Raw genomic sequence first — 13,852 nt, 5'->3', positions numbered from 1 at the left:
TCTTTTTCTCTGAATCGAATCGAAGCAGTCATGGGAGTAATACTCCGATCCCTCTCACGTGCCTCCGTGATTTGAACCCGAGCCCCCGGCCGCCCAAAACCACATAAACCCTCCCCACCCCTCCTCTCTCTGAGAATCGGAGCAGCCATGGAAGCAATACTCGTGGACTGTGTACAAAACAGTCTTCGTCATTTTATGTACCGGAACGCGATTTTCATATGCGAACGCCTATGCGCTGAGTTCCCCTCTGAGGTACCTTCCTTTTCCTTTTCATCTTGTATCTTTTAATTTCTCTTTACTTCTAGCCTCTTTGCTTGGTTTTCGAAATCCGTGGCAGAAATTAAGGGGGTTATTTCTTTCAAATCTTGCGGCATTAGGTATTTGCTTCCAATTTTATTTTCTCTTAATACTGTGTCTCAATCCTCCAAGGATTAATTTGGCGTCAATTGCCAGTATTAGTTCTTCGTTAGAGTAAAACGCTTAGTTTAATCCATTCCCTACAAATTCCATTATTTTTTCCTCTTTTTTTTTTTGGTATCATGAGAAATTTGAGAGGTTTTGGGGGATTGCAAACGCAGAATAGGATGTAGGAAGGTACTAGATCATTTTGCTTTTCTTTTCCGTTTCCTCCCTCGTATAACCGTAATCAAATACTTATTTCGCTACCTTTTGATTTTTTTATTTTTTATCAGTAATACTTATTCACTACCTAGAAAAGGAAATTCGCGTAATGAGTGAAAGTGCAAAAATGGTTCTTGGGCTCGGTTTACTTTACCCACTTTGCTACTTCGTTGGCTTCAACTAGGAACTCTTTATTTTCAATTTAACTATAAATTGCTGTTCATGGCTGCACACATCATTTGACAAAGTTTTCACAGTGGTGAAGCATACTGAAGGATATAACTATTACAGTCTATAATTGAATCGCGTGATTATTGTTATTATTTTCCTTTGTTTATCTTAGTTTTACTCGACTCCTTGACACTTACTTTTTCTTATGAGCAGACCAATATGCAATTATTGGCTGGCTGTTATTTGCACAGCAATCAATCTTATGCCGCGTACCATATTTTAAAGGGTATGTATCATAGTACTTAATTTTCTGCCATTATTGAACCAATTTAGTATTAGGATTTTTGTACTTTTATTTTTGGTGGTTTAATTTATTGAAAATGTTCTTATGCATAAATCTCTCTTCTTTGTTTGTTCATTATTGTATGAAGGCACGCAAATGGCGCAATCGCGCTACATGTTTGCACTATCATGCTTTCAGATGGATCTTCTCAATGAAGCCGAAGCAGCATTATGTCCCCCTAATGAGCCTGGTGCAGAGGCAAGTGTATGCTTATATTTTATATTTTATTTTCTTGGTCTTAGTTGCCCCAACCCCCTCATTTTCTGGCAAGCATGTACTTGCTCAGATGCTTTTTCAGACGATGATGAATTGCTTGGTGTTGTTATCTTTATGCAGATTCCAAATGGTGCAGCTGGTCATTACCTTTTAGGACTTATTTACAGGTTGCTTTTTTATGTCTTCTTCTTCTTATTATTATTATTGAAATAGTAGGTTGCCATTTTGTTGTCCCATACATCATTCTGTGAACTTCCAGAGAGGTATTTACCTTTGCTCGTCATACGTGTACAGCACAGATGAGAGACACAAATAAGTCTACAATACATTATTATTATTTTTTTTGCTAATCTACAACACATTATTTTCTAATCAGATGAGTCAATGTGTTACAAAATTTGGAAACATTTCTCTTGACAGAATATCAGGCAAAAGAAGCTTATGTAATTTACATTTCCCCCTTCCTCAAGATACAGTCTCTCTTACTCTCCTCACTGACTATAGTAGCGAAACAATGGGACATTCTTTTATTTGTGTTTGTTAGCTTTGTTCCTATTCTTCTTTTGGTGGTGGGTGATGCCTTCAAAGGTGGTGGAGCTATTAACATGTTGGAATGGAAAGTTGAGCGCCATCTATATGTTTCATTGTGCAAGATGGTCCCATTGTGCATCATATGGTGCATATGGAGGGAAAGAAACCGGCGTAACTTTGATGATTGCAAGTGATTGGTGTCGGATTTAAATTTTATGTTTTAAACACCTTGTATCAGTGGACAAAAGCCCACTATGGTGCTCCCTTTTCTATTTATAATTTTCAGGATTTTATATCTCTTTCCCCCTTTCTTGGTTGAGTGTGGTCATGTATACTTCCTGTATGCCAGGATAATATCCCTTTTCTTTTTAATAAAATTTATCTTGCTCATTACAAAATATGTCTGTTCTTTTTTTGGCAGCTTTAGCTGATCCAAAGTATTGGGTTCAATTTAAAATTTTAATTGAAAAACGTTCTGCTTCAATACTTTGCTTCTTTGGGCATCTGATATACATAATAGGTTGGGTCTCATGGTTTCTTTGTGTCATTTAAAGTTCCTAATTAGGTGTTTCTCTTGTATACATCCTATGGACATGGGATAAGCATTTGCGTTATTTGATAAAATTTTTGGTTACTTGTAAAAATGGTCCTGGATTGAATTAGTGCTTGGACGATATAAACGGGGCTACTAAATCCAATTAATTGAATTCCATTACCATACGGCCTTTATCCTTTATCCTTTATCCTTTGTGCTTTATGCATTATCTTTCCTTCGTCTTATGACTGGTTGTTGGACTGAATTTATTCAGTTCTCATCTCTGAATTCCAGAAGTGACATAAATTCTGAAATGGTTAATTATGTCATGTTCAGATTGCAAAATCATGTCCATTTCTATAGTTTTTGGTTATGTGCAACTTCTTAATTCAGCATATCAGCTTTTATTCATTGCGATTTTATTTTGTTTTAGGTACACTGACAGAAGGAAAACTGCTGTACATCACTTTAAGCAGGCATTATCAGCAGATCCTTTAATGTGGGCTGCATATGAGGAGCTTTGTGTCTTAGGTTTGTGCAAAGACTACCCACATGGTTTCAAGTCCTTCAACTACTGTGTAATATCATCTTTGATAATTTTTAGTAGTTACTGATGTTTTAATTCTAAGGGCTTTAACTTTTATGTTTAGGAATTTAAGCTGATTGTGAACCAATGTACTTCATAGGTTCCATTTTGACATGTTAATCAGTACATTTAAATTCAATGCCATCATTACTATTAGATGTCGTCTCTGCAAATATACTTTATTTCTATGTATTGTCTCCTTGGTGGAGCTTTAGTCATTTGTTGATGTTCTCTATGTCATTTTTCTTGCTCTATGATCGTACAACTCTTAAAATTGTAACTTCATATTTCTAATATTCAACTAGGTCATGTGGATGTGTAATATCATAATCAAAATATGAGTTTGCAATTAAAGGTAATCTGATTGTTAAATATGTTGCCAGTTGAGTTTGATAGTTAAGGGTTAAAAGTAATATTCATGGCCCTTCACTTCCAATTTAAATTTAATGGTATCTTCTTTAAAAAAAAATGTGTAGTGGGGAATTTAGCTATAATTATACCTTTCTTAAACTGACCCTCTATCAGGAAGTTGGAGAATGCAGCCATCTCTGTATCATTGGTGGAGCTGGGGTAATGATATTAAAATTATTATATATAAAGAATGGCAATGCAATTTTACTGGTCATTGTAGGTCATCTTGATTGCTTTTTGTCTTTTAATCATGACTTTTAGTAATTTTTGTGTATTTTTATTTCTGTCCGATCATGATCATGATCATGTAATTGTAAATGTGATTTATTTACTTCCCCCTTAAGTAATATTTTCCCATGTTTGTATTTTAGTTCTTTTGCAAACTTGTCATTAATTTGGTGTATGTGTGGAGTTGTTGCCACAAGGCATAGGACATGGTGTCCTTTAAACCAGATGAAGTTTGAGACCACTTGGAAGTTTAACTAAGCCAAGCTATAGGGGATGGATTGATTATCTTTGCAAGAAATTTGAGAAGTGCATTTTATGTTATGGATATGACAGTAACTGCTCGCAGTTTTGCTTGACGACTATGATATTCCATAACTGATTAAACAATTTTCTTATAATTCAGAAGTATAGTATTGATCTCTTGGGTAATAAGAGGCATATTTCTGTGCAAGGGAGTTGATTCACTTTGCCCTAGTAGTATTTCCCAGGCACAGTAAATGACACCTTGCCGAATGCCTTTTGGCCTTATATTATACAAGCCAGTTACGTTTTTTCTTCATGCATGAAAAAAAAAGTATTGGTCCCTTGGGGAACTCATGCTTGATTTTGTAATTTTGGTCCATGTTTAAGCAAGCTATTCCTTTTTATGCTTTTAGGTGCTGCTGAAGAAGCAGCTGCAGTTTTTGGTGAAGCAGCGGCTCTTTGCATACAAAAGCAATACTTACCCCATGGATCATCTTCCCAAAGCTTGCACATGTCAAATGAGGATCGTGGCTTATCTTCTTCTGGAAACTTTGGCCCTGGGGCAGATGATGCCAGTCCAAGGCAATTGAAACACATGCAAGGCAATAACCAAAAAGATATTCCTGGCAATTATCATGGAGCAACTGCACTAGGAGGAGCTGCTAGTCAGCCTTCAAATGGTGTTTCATCAAACATATCATTCTATAATACTCCTTCACCCATGGCCTCACAGGTATGATAATCTAAATTACACCTAATGTTAACACTGTGTAAAGTTTTGCATTCTTTTTGCTTTGTTTTTTTTGTTTTTTTTCTTCTTTTGAGTATATTAATGACTAGTCACCATTATAAATTTTTTGATGGGTACAATAGAGATTTTATTTATGCTGAAAAAGGGTATTACCCCAATTGACATAAAGTATGCAAGAGACCCACTTGACAAGCGAAAGGAAAAAGAGCTACAAATTCTTGAAATATATATATATATACATATATATATATTTATAGGTAATCAATAAGTTCTATCAATAGACAGCAATAGGCCAAGGAAACAAGGTGTTGAAAAAGAAGACTTTAAGTTCATTATCCAATTATTTTTTTTTGATCGGTAAGTTCATTATCCAATTATAACGGCTTTTAAGAACAAAATAATTGAGCTCCAACATCCTTTTTTGCAATCCTCAAAGCTGTGCTTGTTTTTTTCTTTTCTTTTTTTTTCCCTTCTTTTGAGTATATTAATTACTAGTCACCATTATAAATTTTTTTATGGGTACAATAGAGATTTTATTTATGCTGAAAAAGGGTATTACCCCAATTGACATAAAGTATGCAAGAGACCCACTTGACAAGCAAAAGGAAAAAGAGCTACAAATTCTTGAAATATATATATATATATTTATAGGTAATCAATAAGTTCTATCAATAGACAGCAATAGGCCAAGGAAACAAGGTGTTGAAGAAGAAGACTTTAAGTTCATTATCCAATTATAACGGCTTTTAAGAACAAAATGATTGAGCTCCAACACCCTTTTTTGCAATCCTCAAAGCTGTGCTTGTTTTTTTCTCTACATAGACAACATCGTAAGCACACTGAGATCATCTTCCACAAAGGTACGCACTGATGGTTACCAAACTGCTGTTTCCAACATGTTAGGAGTTCAACTACCTGAGAAAGCATCACCCAAACTATTACAAGCTGGCCAAAGATCACGTTCCTTATGATGCTAGCAACCTCATATTGTAAAATAAAATGATCCACCGATTCCTCACTTTTCTTTCTACATCTTTATTAATATATGTTTGTATTTCTTATAAAAGGATGCCTAACTTTCTGCAAAATTTTAGTTAAGTTAACCATTTGTTTTTGCTTTTTTGTTTGTGTCTTTAACGAATATATTGAGCTATCTACATCTTTATTAGTTTATATGTCCTTTTTACTGTAAAGATCAATCAGTGCACTTAGATCCCCTACGTTTCACAGTTGTCAGGTGTTGCTCCGCCACCTTTATGCAGAAATGCTCAGCCAAATGGGCCAAACCAAAGCATAGTCACTGTTGATAGCTCTCCAAGGTCCACTGTGAACTCTACTATTCAAGCCCCTCGAAGAAAGTTTGTGGATGAAGGAAAATTACGGAAGGTTATAGCTTTGAAAATTCATGCTTGCTTTTTTAATCTTATTCTCTTATATAGATATAAATGCATATTTATGTGCACTAATGGTTTCATATGTCGCGTTTTTCTTAGAGTAATGTGGTTTTCCCATTATCTGGTTCCTTAAAAATTTCACAAATTAAATTATTAGGTGTCCTTTTTTTTTCATTTGACAAACTATTGATCAGATTTTCAGAGTGTATTGTGTACAAAACTAGGGAGCCCATATGAGTTATTAATAACATGTATGTTTTTTGAATGAGCTAGAATTGAGACAAGGGAGTCTTATCAGCTTTAGACTTTATATATTGTAAAAGAAAAAACAAATCTTTTTAGAAATTTATTTGGCGAATTTGGAAACTTTCAAGGTGAAGTTGCAAGCTTTTGCAGAGGGTACCAGCCTTTATTTTTCCCTTTGAGATCATTTTGTTATCTGGTTCTCTTTATTTTTGTTTTTTGTGACGTACTTATAAAAAAAAAAATTTGTTTTTTGTGACGTTATCTGGTTTCGTATTCTCTGTTTTTCCTTGCCTTTTTTTGCTACATAATTTAAGCTCATAGTTAGGTTATTTTGTTTTTGAGGCTGATACAGCCTTCAGTTCATTACATAGTTGCTCTATTGTACTTGATCTTTTGGTTTAACTTGTCTCTTCATCTTATGGCATCTTGCTGCCTGATATTGTTAATTTGGTTGGCATGTTTGTTCTCGTGTGCACATCGGCATTTACATTTTGTTCTTCAAGTCATTTGAGCTTGTCTTAGTAACTACTTTTTTTGCTGAATTAATTCCACTGCTTTCTTGGCCTATCAACGTGCATGTAGTGTTGGAGTGGTTTTTAAGTCATTCTTAGATCTATTTGATGCATTATTTGGATCTTCTTCTCCCTTGAGATCCTTTGTTTCCTTTATTTTCAGATTTCTGGGAGGTTATTTTCTGATTCTGGCCCTCGACGAAGTACGAGGCTTTCTGGAGATGCAGTGGCCAACTCAAATGTGAGTGCTACAATGGTAGTTGGAAATGGAACTAGCAACTCTTCTAAATATCTTGGAGGTTCCAAACTGAGCTCTATGGCATTTCGTGCTGTGACAATTCGTAAGGTTCAGTCATGGACCAATGAAAATATTGATGAAGGTAATGAATCTCTTTATCTTTTATCTTTTACTAATTCAGTGAACTATACCATCAAATGAAAATGGAAATCTTCACTGATAGTCCTTTACGTAGTTTTTGTCTACCGCTTTGTTAACAATGAAATGCCCGTTACTTGGTTCTTACCTATTCTTATGATCAATAAAATTTTGTTTACTGATTAAAAAAAAAAAGCAATGAAATGACTTTATTTAAGTCATGTTTAAACTCAAGTTAATTTTACTGTGGATACAACATTTGTCCTTATAAATTACAGTTGATTTCCAATATGCCAGTCTGAAACTGGCCAGTCATGAACTAATTTGTTTTATTAGGTGATGTTTCTGCCTCATGGTGCTAGTAAATGACTCCCTAAAACTGTCTAATTTATCACTCTTTTAGGGATACGCAATGAGACTTTTGATGATTCTCGTACAAACGTCACGTCAACAACTTCTAGTTTGTCTCCCTCTGGTGATACTAGATTTCCTGAACAAGAAGGAACAACCATTCCAATTAGTGGAGGTATCATGAACGGCTCAAAAGTTATTAGTGGTGCTTCAGAAATACTGGGTCTTTTGAGAACTCTTGGGGACGGCTACAGACTTTCCTGTATGTACAGATGTCAGGTATAATTTGATTATTTTTAATAGATAATAGATACTTTTTCTTAAATGGAACAGAAAAGAATATATATTATGACATTAGTGGAGTTATATTAGAAAGCACCAAATATGGAACTAAGATATCTTGTATTTCCTGGCTCATGTTTCATTGTCTGACTGCTTCTGGGTTACAGGAAGCACTGGATGTTTATCTTAAACTTCCACACAAGCATTATAACACAGGCTGGGTGCTTTCCCAGGTAGTTTGGTAGTTCAAAGCTATTTCCTTGACCCTTTTCTGGATTTTATACTTTTCTCTACTGCTGATCATGTACTTGTGTCAGCTGTGATTTGTGACTGTTCATACAGATGCATGGTTTTTAAATGAACTAGTTTATTTACATACATTGTACCCACTTTTTTGGGAGCACCTTAGACTTATGCTAGAACGTTAGCATGCCTGCATATTCCTTACTATTGGACCTCTTAATTCGTTCATGTTTTAAATGCAGGTTGGAAAAGCATATTTCGAATTGGTTGATTATTTAGAGGCTGATGGGGCATTCAGTCTTGCCCGCCAGGCATCCCCGTACAGCTTAGACGGAATGGATACTTATTCTACAGTACTTTATGTGAGTTCCCACCATACTGTATTTGTAAAAAATCCTCTTTTATCTACTGTAAGGAGAGAGGGGGTATCATAACCCCCATATGATGCAATCTGAAAATTTAATCCCTTAGATGGGTGACTTCAGCAAATTCATCTAACCACAAGCTGCAGGCTTAAAGTTATTGTCATTCTACTTATCTGAAGTGATAGCTCTCTTATGATATTTTCTTGTGTTTATAATACTGGATGCTTGCAGAAAAGTTTTCCTTGACTCCCTTGCTTCGCTGACAGTTGTTCTATTTCCATTGCAGCATTTGAAGGAAGATATGAAGTTGAGTTATCTGGCTCAAGAACTTATCTCAACTGACCGTTTAGCATCTCAATCTTGGTAGCCTTTTCAATCTTTCTTCACATTACACAGTGCATTCTAACCTTTCTTCTCGGCGTTAGATTTCTGCTGTGACTTTTTTATATTTCTCATGCTCCAAAATGTTTTAACCCTCAATTTCTTTGGTACTTCTATCTTGTGTTTAGAGTTTACCTGCAATATGCAATCACTCCTATTTAGAGAAGTATATATTTTTCCTGCCTACCTTTTTTCAGTTGAGGGATGGGAAGGTCTTTTGTCTTTTGGCTTTTATCTTTCTATTTTGTCTTATGAGCTGTGTTGTGTTTGTTTCTACCATCCTGTTACATGCTTCTATTTATTTATTTATTTTTTGATGTCGGGGAACATCTCCAAGGCAGGGCCCTTCGGACCCGCCCCTGCAAAGTAAACCTCGGTCCCGTGCACCGCATCCTTGGAAGTTTCACTACATGGAACTAGTTAAATCGCTGGCTTTTCACTAGGGGGTGTGGCCCCAAAAAAATTGTTTGCACCCATGAGGTGTTGAACATTGGACCTTGAAGGAAGTGATACTCCAAGACCAAGGCCTTCACCACTTGGGCCAACCCCTTGGGGTTATATGCTTCTATTTATGATGGCCATGATTAATAGTGCAGTGATCTATTGGTTTTGTGGCATTAATCCACAACTTTTGACGTTAGTAGGTTGTAACACCCCAATGGAAGGCCTAAACCACATGACTTATACTTCAAAAGGACTAGTCAATGATACAATTAAAGTCATATTGGAATCTTATAAGGAGCAAGAACTTCTCATTCTCAAGTAATGTGGGATCTCATACACCACCTACCCTTATCCTTATCCTTATCATATGGGGTATCACAATCTCTCTCTCTCTCTCTCTCTCTCTCTCTCTCTCTCCCTCCCCCCAAAAAAAAAAAAAAAAAATTCCCGACGTCTTCGTCGGGCTAGTCCATCGTAGGTGGCACAGCTCAAGCCCCACATTTTTTGTTGGAATAGGATCTTATACCATTTGTAACGCTCCAATGGAAGACCCAAACCACATGGTCTATACTCCAAAAGGACTAGTCAATGATACAACAATTAGAGCCACTCCAGTCAATGATACAACAATTGGAGCCCTATTGGAACCTTATAAAGAGCAAGAACTTCTTCCCAAGCAATGTGAAATCTCATACACCATCTACCCTTATCCTTATCATATGGGGTATCACAGAGTGTCTTTGCAAATTTGAGGGTCAAAGGTCATGAAGGCATTAGGTGTTCGTTTTTAGTATATTCAGAGTTCGTAGTTTTTATTAGCGATAAAATTATTCTTTATAAGTTTCCTTTTGAATGGACATGCAGGTGTGCTATGGGAAATTGCTATAGCTTGCAAAAAGACCACGAAACTGCTTTGAGAAATTTCCAGCGAGCTGTTCAACTTAATCCAAGATTTGCATATGCACACACCCTTTGTGGCCATGAGTATGTGACAGTATCTTTTCCTGCCCTGATTTAACCCCCAATTGAATACCTTTTGGAGTGAACTTCTTCTCTGATGGTCAATTTTTACCTTTGCTGCTTCAGCTAGTTATTTATGATCTTGCAATTGCATTCTTATTTACAGATATGTAGCTTTGGAGGACTTTGAGAATGGAATTAAGAGCTACCAGAGTGCACTTCGGGTTGATGCAAGGCATTATAACTCCTGGTATGGGCTTGGAATGATATATCTTCGCCAAGAGAAGTATGAGTTTTCAGAGCATCACTTCCAGATGGCTTTCCAAATAAATACACGTTCTTCTGTTATAATGTCTTATCTTGGTACAGCTTTGCATGCCTTAAAGGTTGGACCAATTGCTATGTTAATTCTAATATTATGATTTCAGGAGCAACAGTATATGAAAGCTCTCTTAATTGTGTTTCTATTGCCTGACAGAGAAGTGATGAAGCTCTGGTGATAATGGAGAAGGCTATTTTAGCAGATAAGAAGAATCCTCTTCCCATGTATCAGAAGGCTAATATACTAGTGAGCTTGGAAAATTTTGATGAAGCCCTTGAAGCCCTGGAGGAGCTTAAAGAGTTTGCCCCTCGCGAAAGCAGTATATATGCTTTGATGGGTAAGATCTACAAGAGGCGTAATATGCATGACAAAGCGATGCTTCATTTTGGTCTTGCTTTGGATTTGAAACCACCCGCGACAGACGTAGCTACCATTAAGGTGATTGACTTATTTCCTAGCTATCATCTTGCCTCTGAAACTAGAGAGTATTGTCAAAATACACCTTCAAACTTTCCTAAATTTTTAGGTAAGGAAAAGATTTCTCTTTTTGAGGCTTGTTGGAGTTTAACTGAGTGTGCACAGATCACAATATGCAACTGATTCTCACATGAGATTGTGGGCTCTATGGAAGTGGTATCAGAAGATCCTTTCAATTGGCTAGAATCCGTTACTTGAACGAAACTAGATCTTGTGGAATCATATTGAATATTTGACGATACATTCCGTATTTGGGGAAAAAGAGTTGTTTACCGTTGTTATCATTCCTATGACAGATAAGGGAGAGCAGACCTTCCTCCCAGGCCTCTCACCCCTATCCGTGCTCAAGTTAGATGGGAAGAGGCCCTATCAAATAATGGCCGTATATAGCATTTTTTTCAATAAATACATCATTTTTTTGGGGTGGGGCCGTACTTTCCTCCTGCAAGTCTGGCCATCTCTGAACCTATCTCACCCATCTCATTCAATTATATTGAGGGGTTCTCAGTTGTTGCAATTCCTACTTATCTTACTGTCTGACATGAATCATGCATCTTTTAGCTTTTTCTGTGGCTATACCATCAATGTTTTCCAAAGTAAACAAAATCTCTTGTTTTTGTTCCGATTACTTTACAAATAGATTGTAGGTTTTCTTGTCTTCCTCCCTCTTCACTAAGTTGTTTCTTTCCTGAGAGCAAGGAACTTCTGCTCTATGATCCTTTCTTGTCCTCTGTATCTTTTGACAGGCTGCCATTGAGAAGTTGCATGTGCCAGATGAACTACAAGACTACTTGTAGATCTACTTGCACTTGACCCCGGACGGGGAGAGTGATGTAAATTATCCGGCTCAGATCATTAGGCCCCCAAGGAGTTTGGCCTGCTTGTGCTTTCGACAGATGATGAATAAAATGGCTTAATGCTCGAGGCCTGATTGTTTCTGCTTGCGTCGCTTCTTAGCTGCAGATCATGCGGAAGTGACGACCTCGGCTCTGCTGGTGATTTACATACTGAGGTTCTGATGTTACAAAGGTATTAAAAAGCTACCATGCTTATGCATGTATGGATGGTGGTTTTATGGTGCCAAAGAGGTCTGTCTTTGTATGATTAGTCTGAATTAGTTGTTCATAGTATAGTTGGCTCGCCCATTCGTGCCCATTCGTTGAGTCTAGGGCTTAATATCGAGTATTATTTAATTCTGTTGATCATCGAATGCAGCAGTATTGCTCATCGGCATCCTCTCGAAACAATCCTCAATCCTGCACCCATCCTGTGACAATGAGTGATTTATTTTTGGATTTCAAAATTGTGCAACTTTTTTATCCTTTATGTGAGTTTGATCTTCAGAAACTAGCTCATTTGTATTTTTACCCTTTCTGCACCCGTTACACTAAACAACTCAAATGAAGTTCATCTCAACAAGTGAAAAATAAATTATATTTATAGGCCATTTTATCATATGTTTTCGTCTCTTGATGCAGTATCAAATAGGAAAATGCTTGGGTCCCGAGACATTTTTCCAATTTATTTATTTTTTTAACTTAGTGATTAAGGAAATATTTTTTTAATGATGATGTAAAATGTTTTTTTAAATATTTAAGAGTATAAAAAAATGTATGAATTTTTTTTTTTTTAAAAAGATCAAATGGATTTATTGGGAGAATCTCTCGGGTGGGTGTATATAGCACGATCCTATAAAATAATTGACAGATAAATAATAAATAAAAATAAGTTTTTAACTATTTAATACTACATTAGAAAAGGAAATGATGAAATAATAATTAAAAGATGGTAAATAACATCTTATAACAGTGAAAGATTTTATTATTATTATTATTATAATATTGATTTTTTCAATGAGTATTTTCTGAAACGTTCTTTTTATATAATTATCGGTTTACTTGTAATTTCCTTTTATCTCTTCCTTATCTATGTTTTATGCGTGAAGATGTTTACTTGCATTTGTGAATAATTAGTAATTACTCAAAGAAGGGAAAAATATTAGCCGTGAATATATATATTATATTTGCATTGCACGGCACAGCCCACAATAATTTTTCTGAATTCTGTTTTTTTTTTTTAATTTTTTTTATTGGTTCATAAAGAGTTGGCTCGTGAGAGTATTTAGTGTGTGTTTGGATGTTGAAGTAAGTTGAGTTGAGTTGAGTTAAGATGATAAAATATTGTTAAAATATTATTTTTTAATATTATTATTATTTTAGAATTTGAAAAAGTTGAATTGTTTATTATATTTTGTATTGGGATTTGAAAAAGTTGTAATAATGAGTTGAGATGAGTTTGGCAACCAAACTCACAATATATATAAGCACTAAAAAAACGTATCTTATATTATTAGAATAATTATACATGTACAGTTTTTTTTTACAACTATTTATATAATTATATTTTAAAATGAAAGTATTTATATAAAATGTTGTTATTTTATAAAAATATTTTTTATTTAAAATATAATTATATAAAAAAAATATATTTCTATCATTTTCCATATAAGCATTGGCAATGGCCTGCCAACGCCAAGTGTAAATTTTACCTTTTTTGATTACAAACTTCCTACATTGAACTAGCTATAGCCATATATTTTAGTTTTGAGCTACAGTAACTTTTCCCACCTAGCTATATTTGGCGATACACTATTGAAGGACCAAATGAGTTTTTTATTATTTTTTTCTCAATTTCCCTCCCTTTTTGGTAATTTTTCTTGCCAAATTACTTTTCTTTTATGATAAAGTTTCAAATTGAGGGTACATTTATTTTCTATCATTATTAGCTTAATACACAATATAAAAATATAAATAGCAAAAAAAAAGGGTTAGCAAAAATTAGTTTATTGGTTTTAAGAATTGTT

At 35.2% G+C, this 13,852-nt stretch overlaps 1 protein-coding gene across 1 annotated transcript; it reads left to right on the top strand.

Moving 5' to 3' along the window:
• Positions 1 to 12,415, top strand: LOC109005963 (cell division cycle protein 27 homolog B-like). The gene is made up of 16 exons (XM_018985084.2): positions 1 to 252; positions 1,006 to 1,078; positions 1,224 to 1,333; positions 1,472 to 1,518; positions 2,851 to 2,948; positions 4,299 to 4,618; positions 5,867 to 6,022; positions 6,952 to 7,168; positions 7,568 to 7,794; positions 7,965 to 8,030; positions 8,283 to 8,402; positions 8,692 to 8,768; positions 10,095 to 10,214; positions 10,357 to 10,576; positions 10,669 to 10,950; positions 11,736 to 12,415. The coding sequence occupies exons 1-16, from the start codon at positions 148 to 150 to the stop codon at positions 11,784 to 11,786; spliced, it is 2,289 nt and encodes a 762-aa protein (XP_018840629.1). The 5' UTR covers positions 1 to 147; the 3' UTR covers positions 11,787 to 12,415.
• The last annotated feature ends 1,437 nt before the right edge of the window (positions 12,416 to 13,852 follow it).

Source organism: Juglans regia, chromosome 12, assembly GCF_001411555.2.
Source record: "Juglans regia cultivar Chandler chromosome 12, Walnut 2.0, whole genome shotgun sequence".
Classification (NCBI taxonomy): Eukaryota; Viridiplantae; Streptophyta; class Magnoliopsida; order Fagales; family Juglandaceae; genus Juglans; species Juglans regia.
The sequence above is the reverse complement of the archived record's forward strand: the minus strand, read 5'-3'. Positions and strand labels throughout refer to the sequence as shown.

Bases quoted from the DNA above. Each gene is read 5' to 3' on its own strand.
- LOC109005963 (XM_018985084.2), top strand. From the start codon at position 148: ATGGAAGCAATACTCGTGGACTGTGTACAAAACAGTCTTCGTCATTTT. The intron at 253-1,005 runs GTACCTTCCTTT...TCTTATGAGCAG, and splicing joins GCGCTGAGTTCCCCTCTGAG to ACCAATATGCAATTATTGGC. The intron at 10,951-11,735 runs GTGATTGACTTA...ATCTTTTGACAG, and splicing joins CAGACGTAGCTACCATTAAG to GCTGCCATTGAGAAGTTGCA.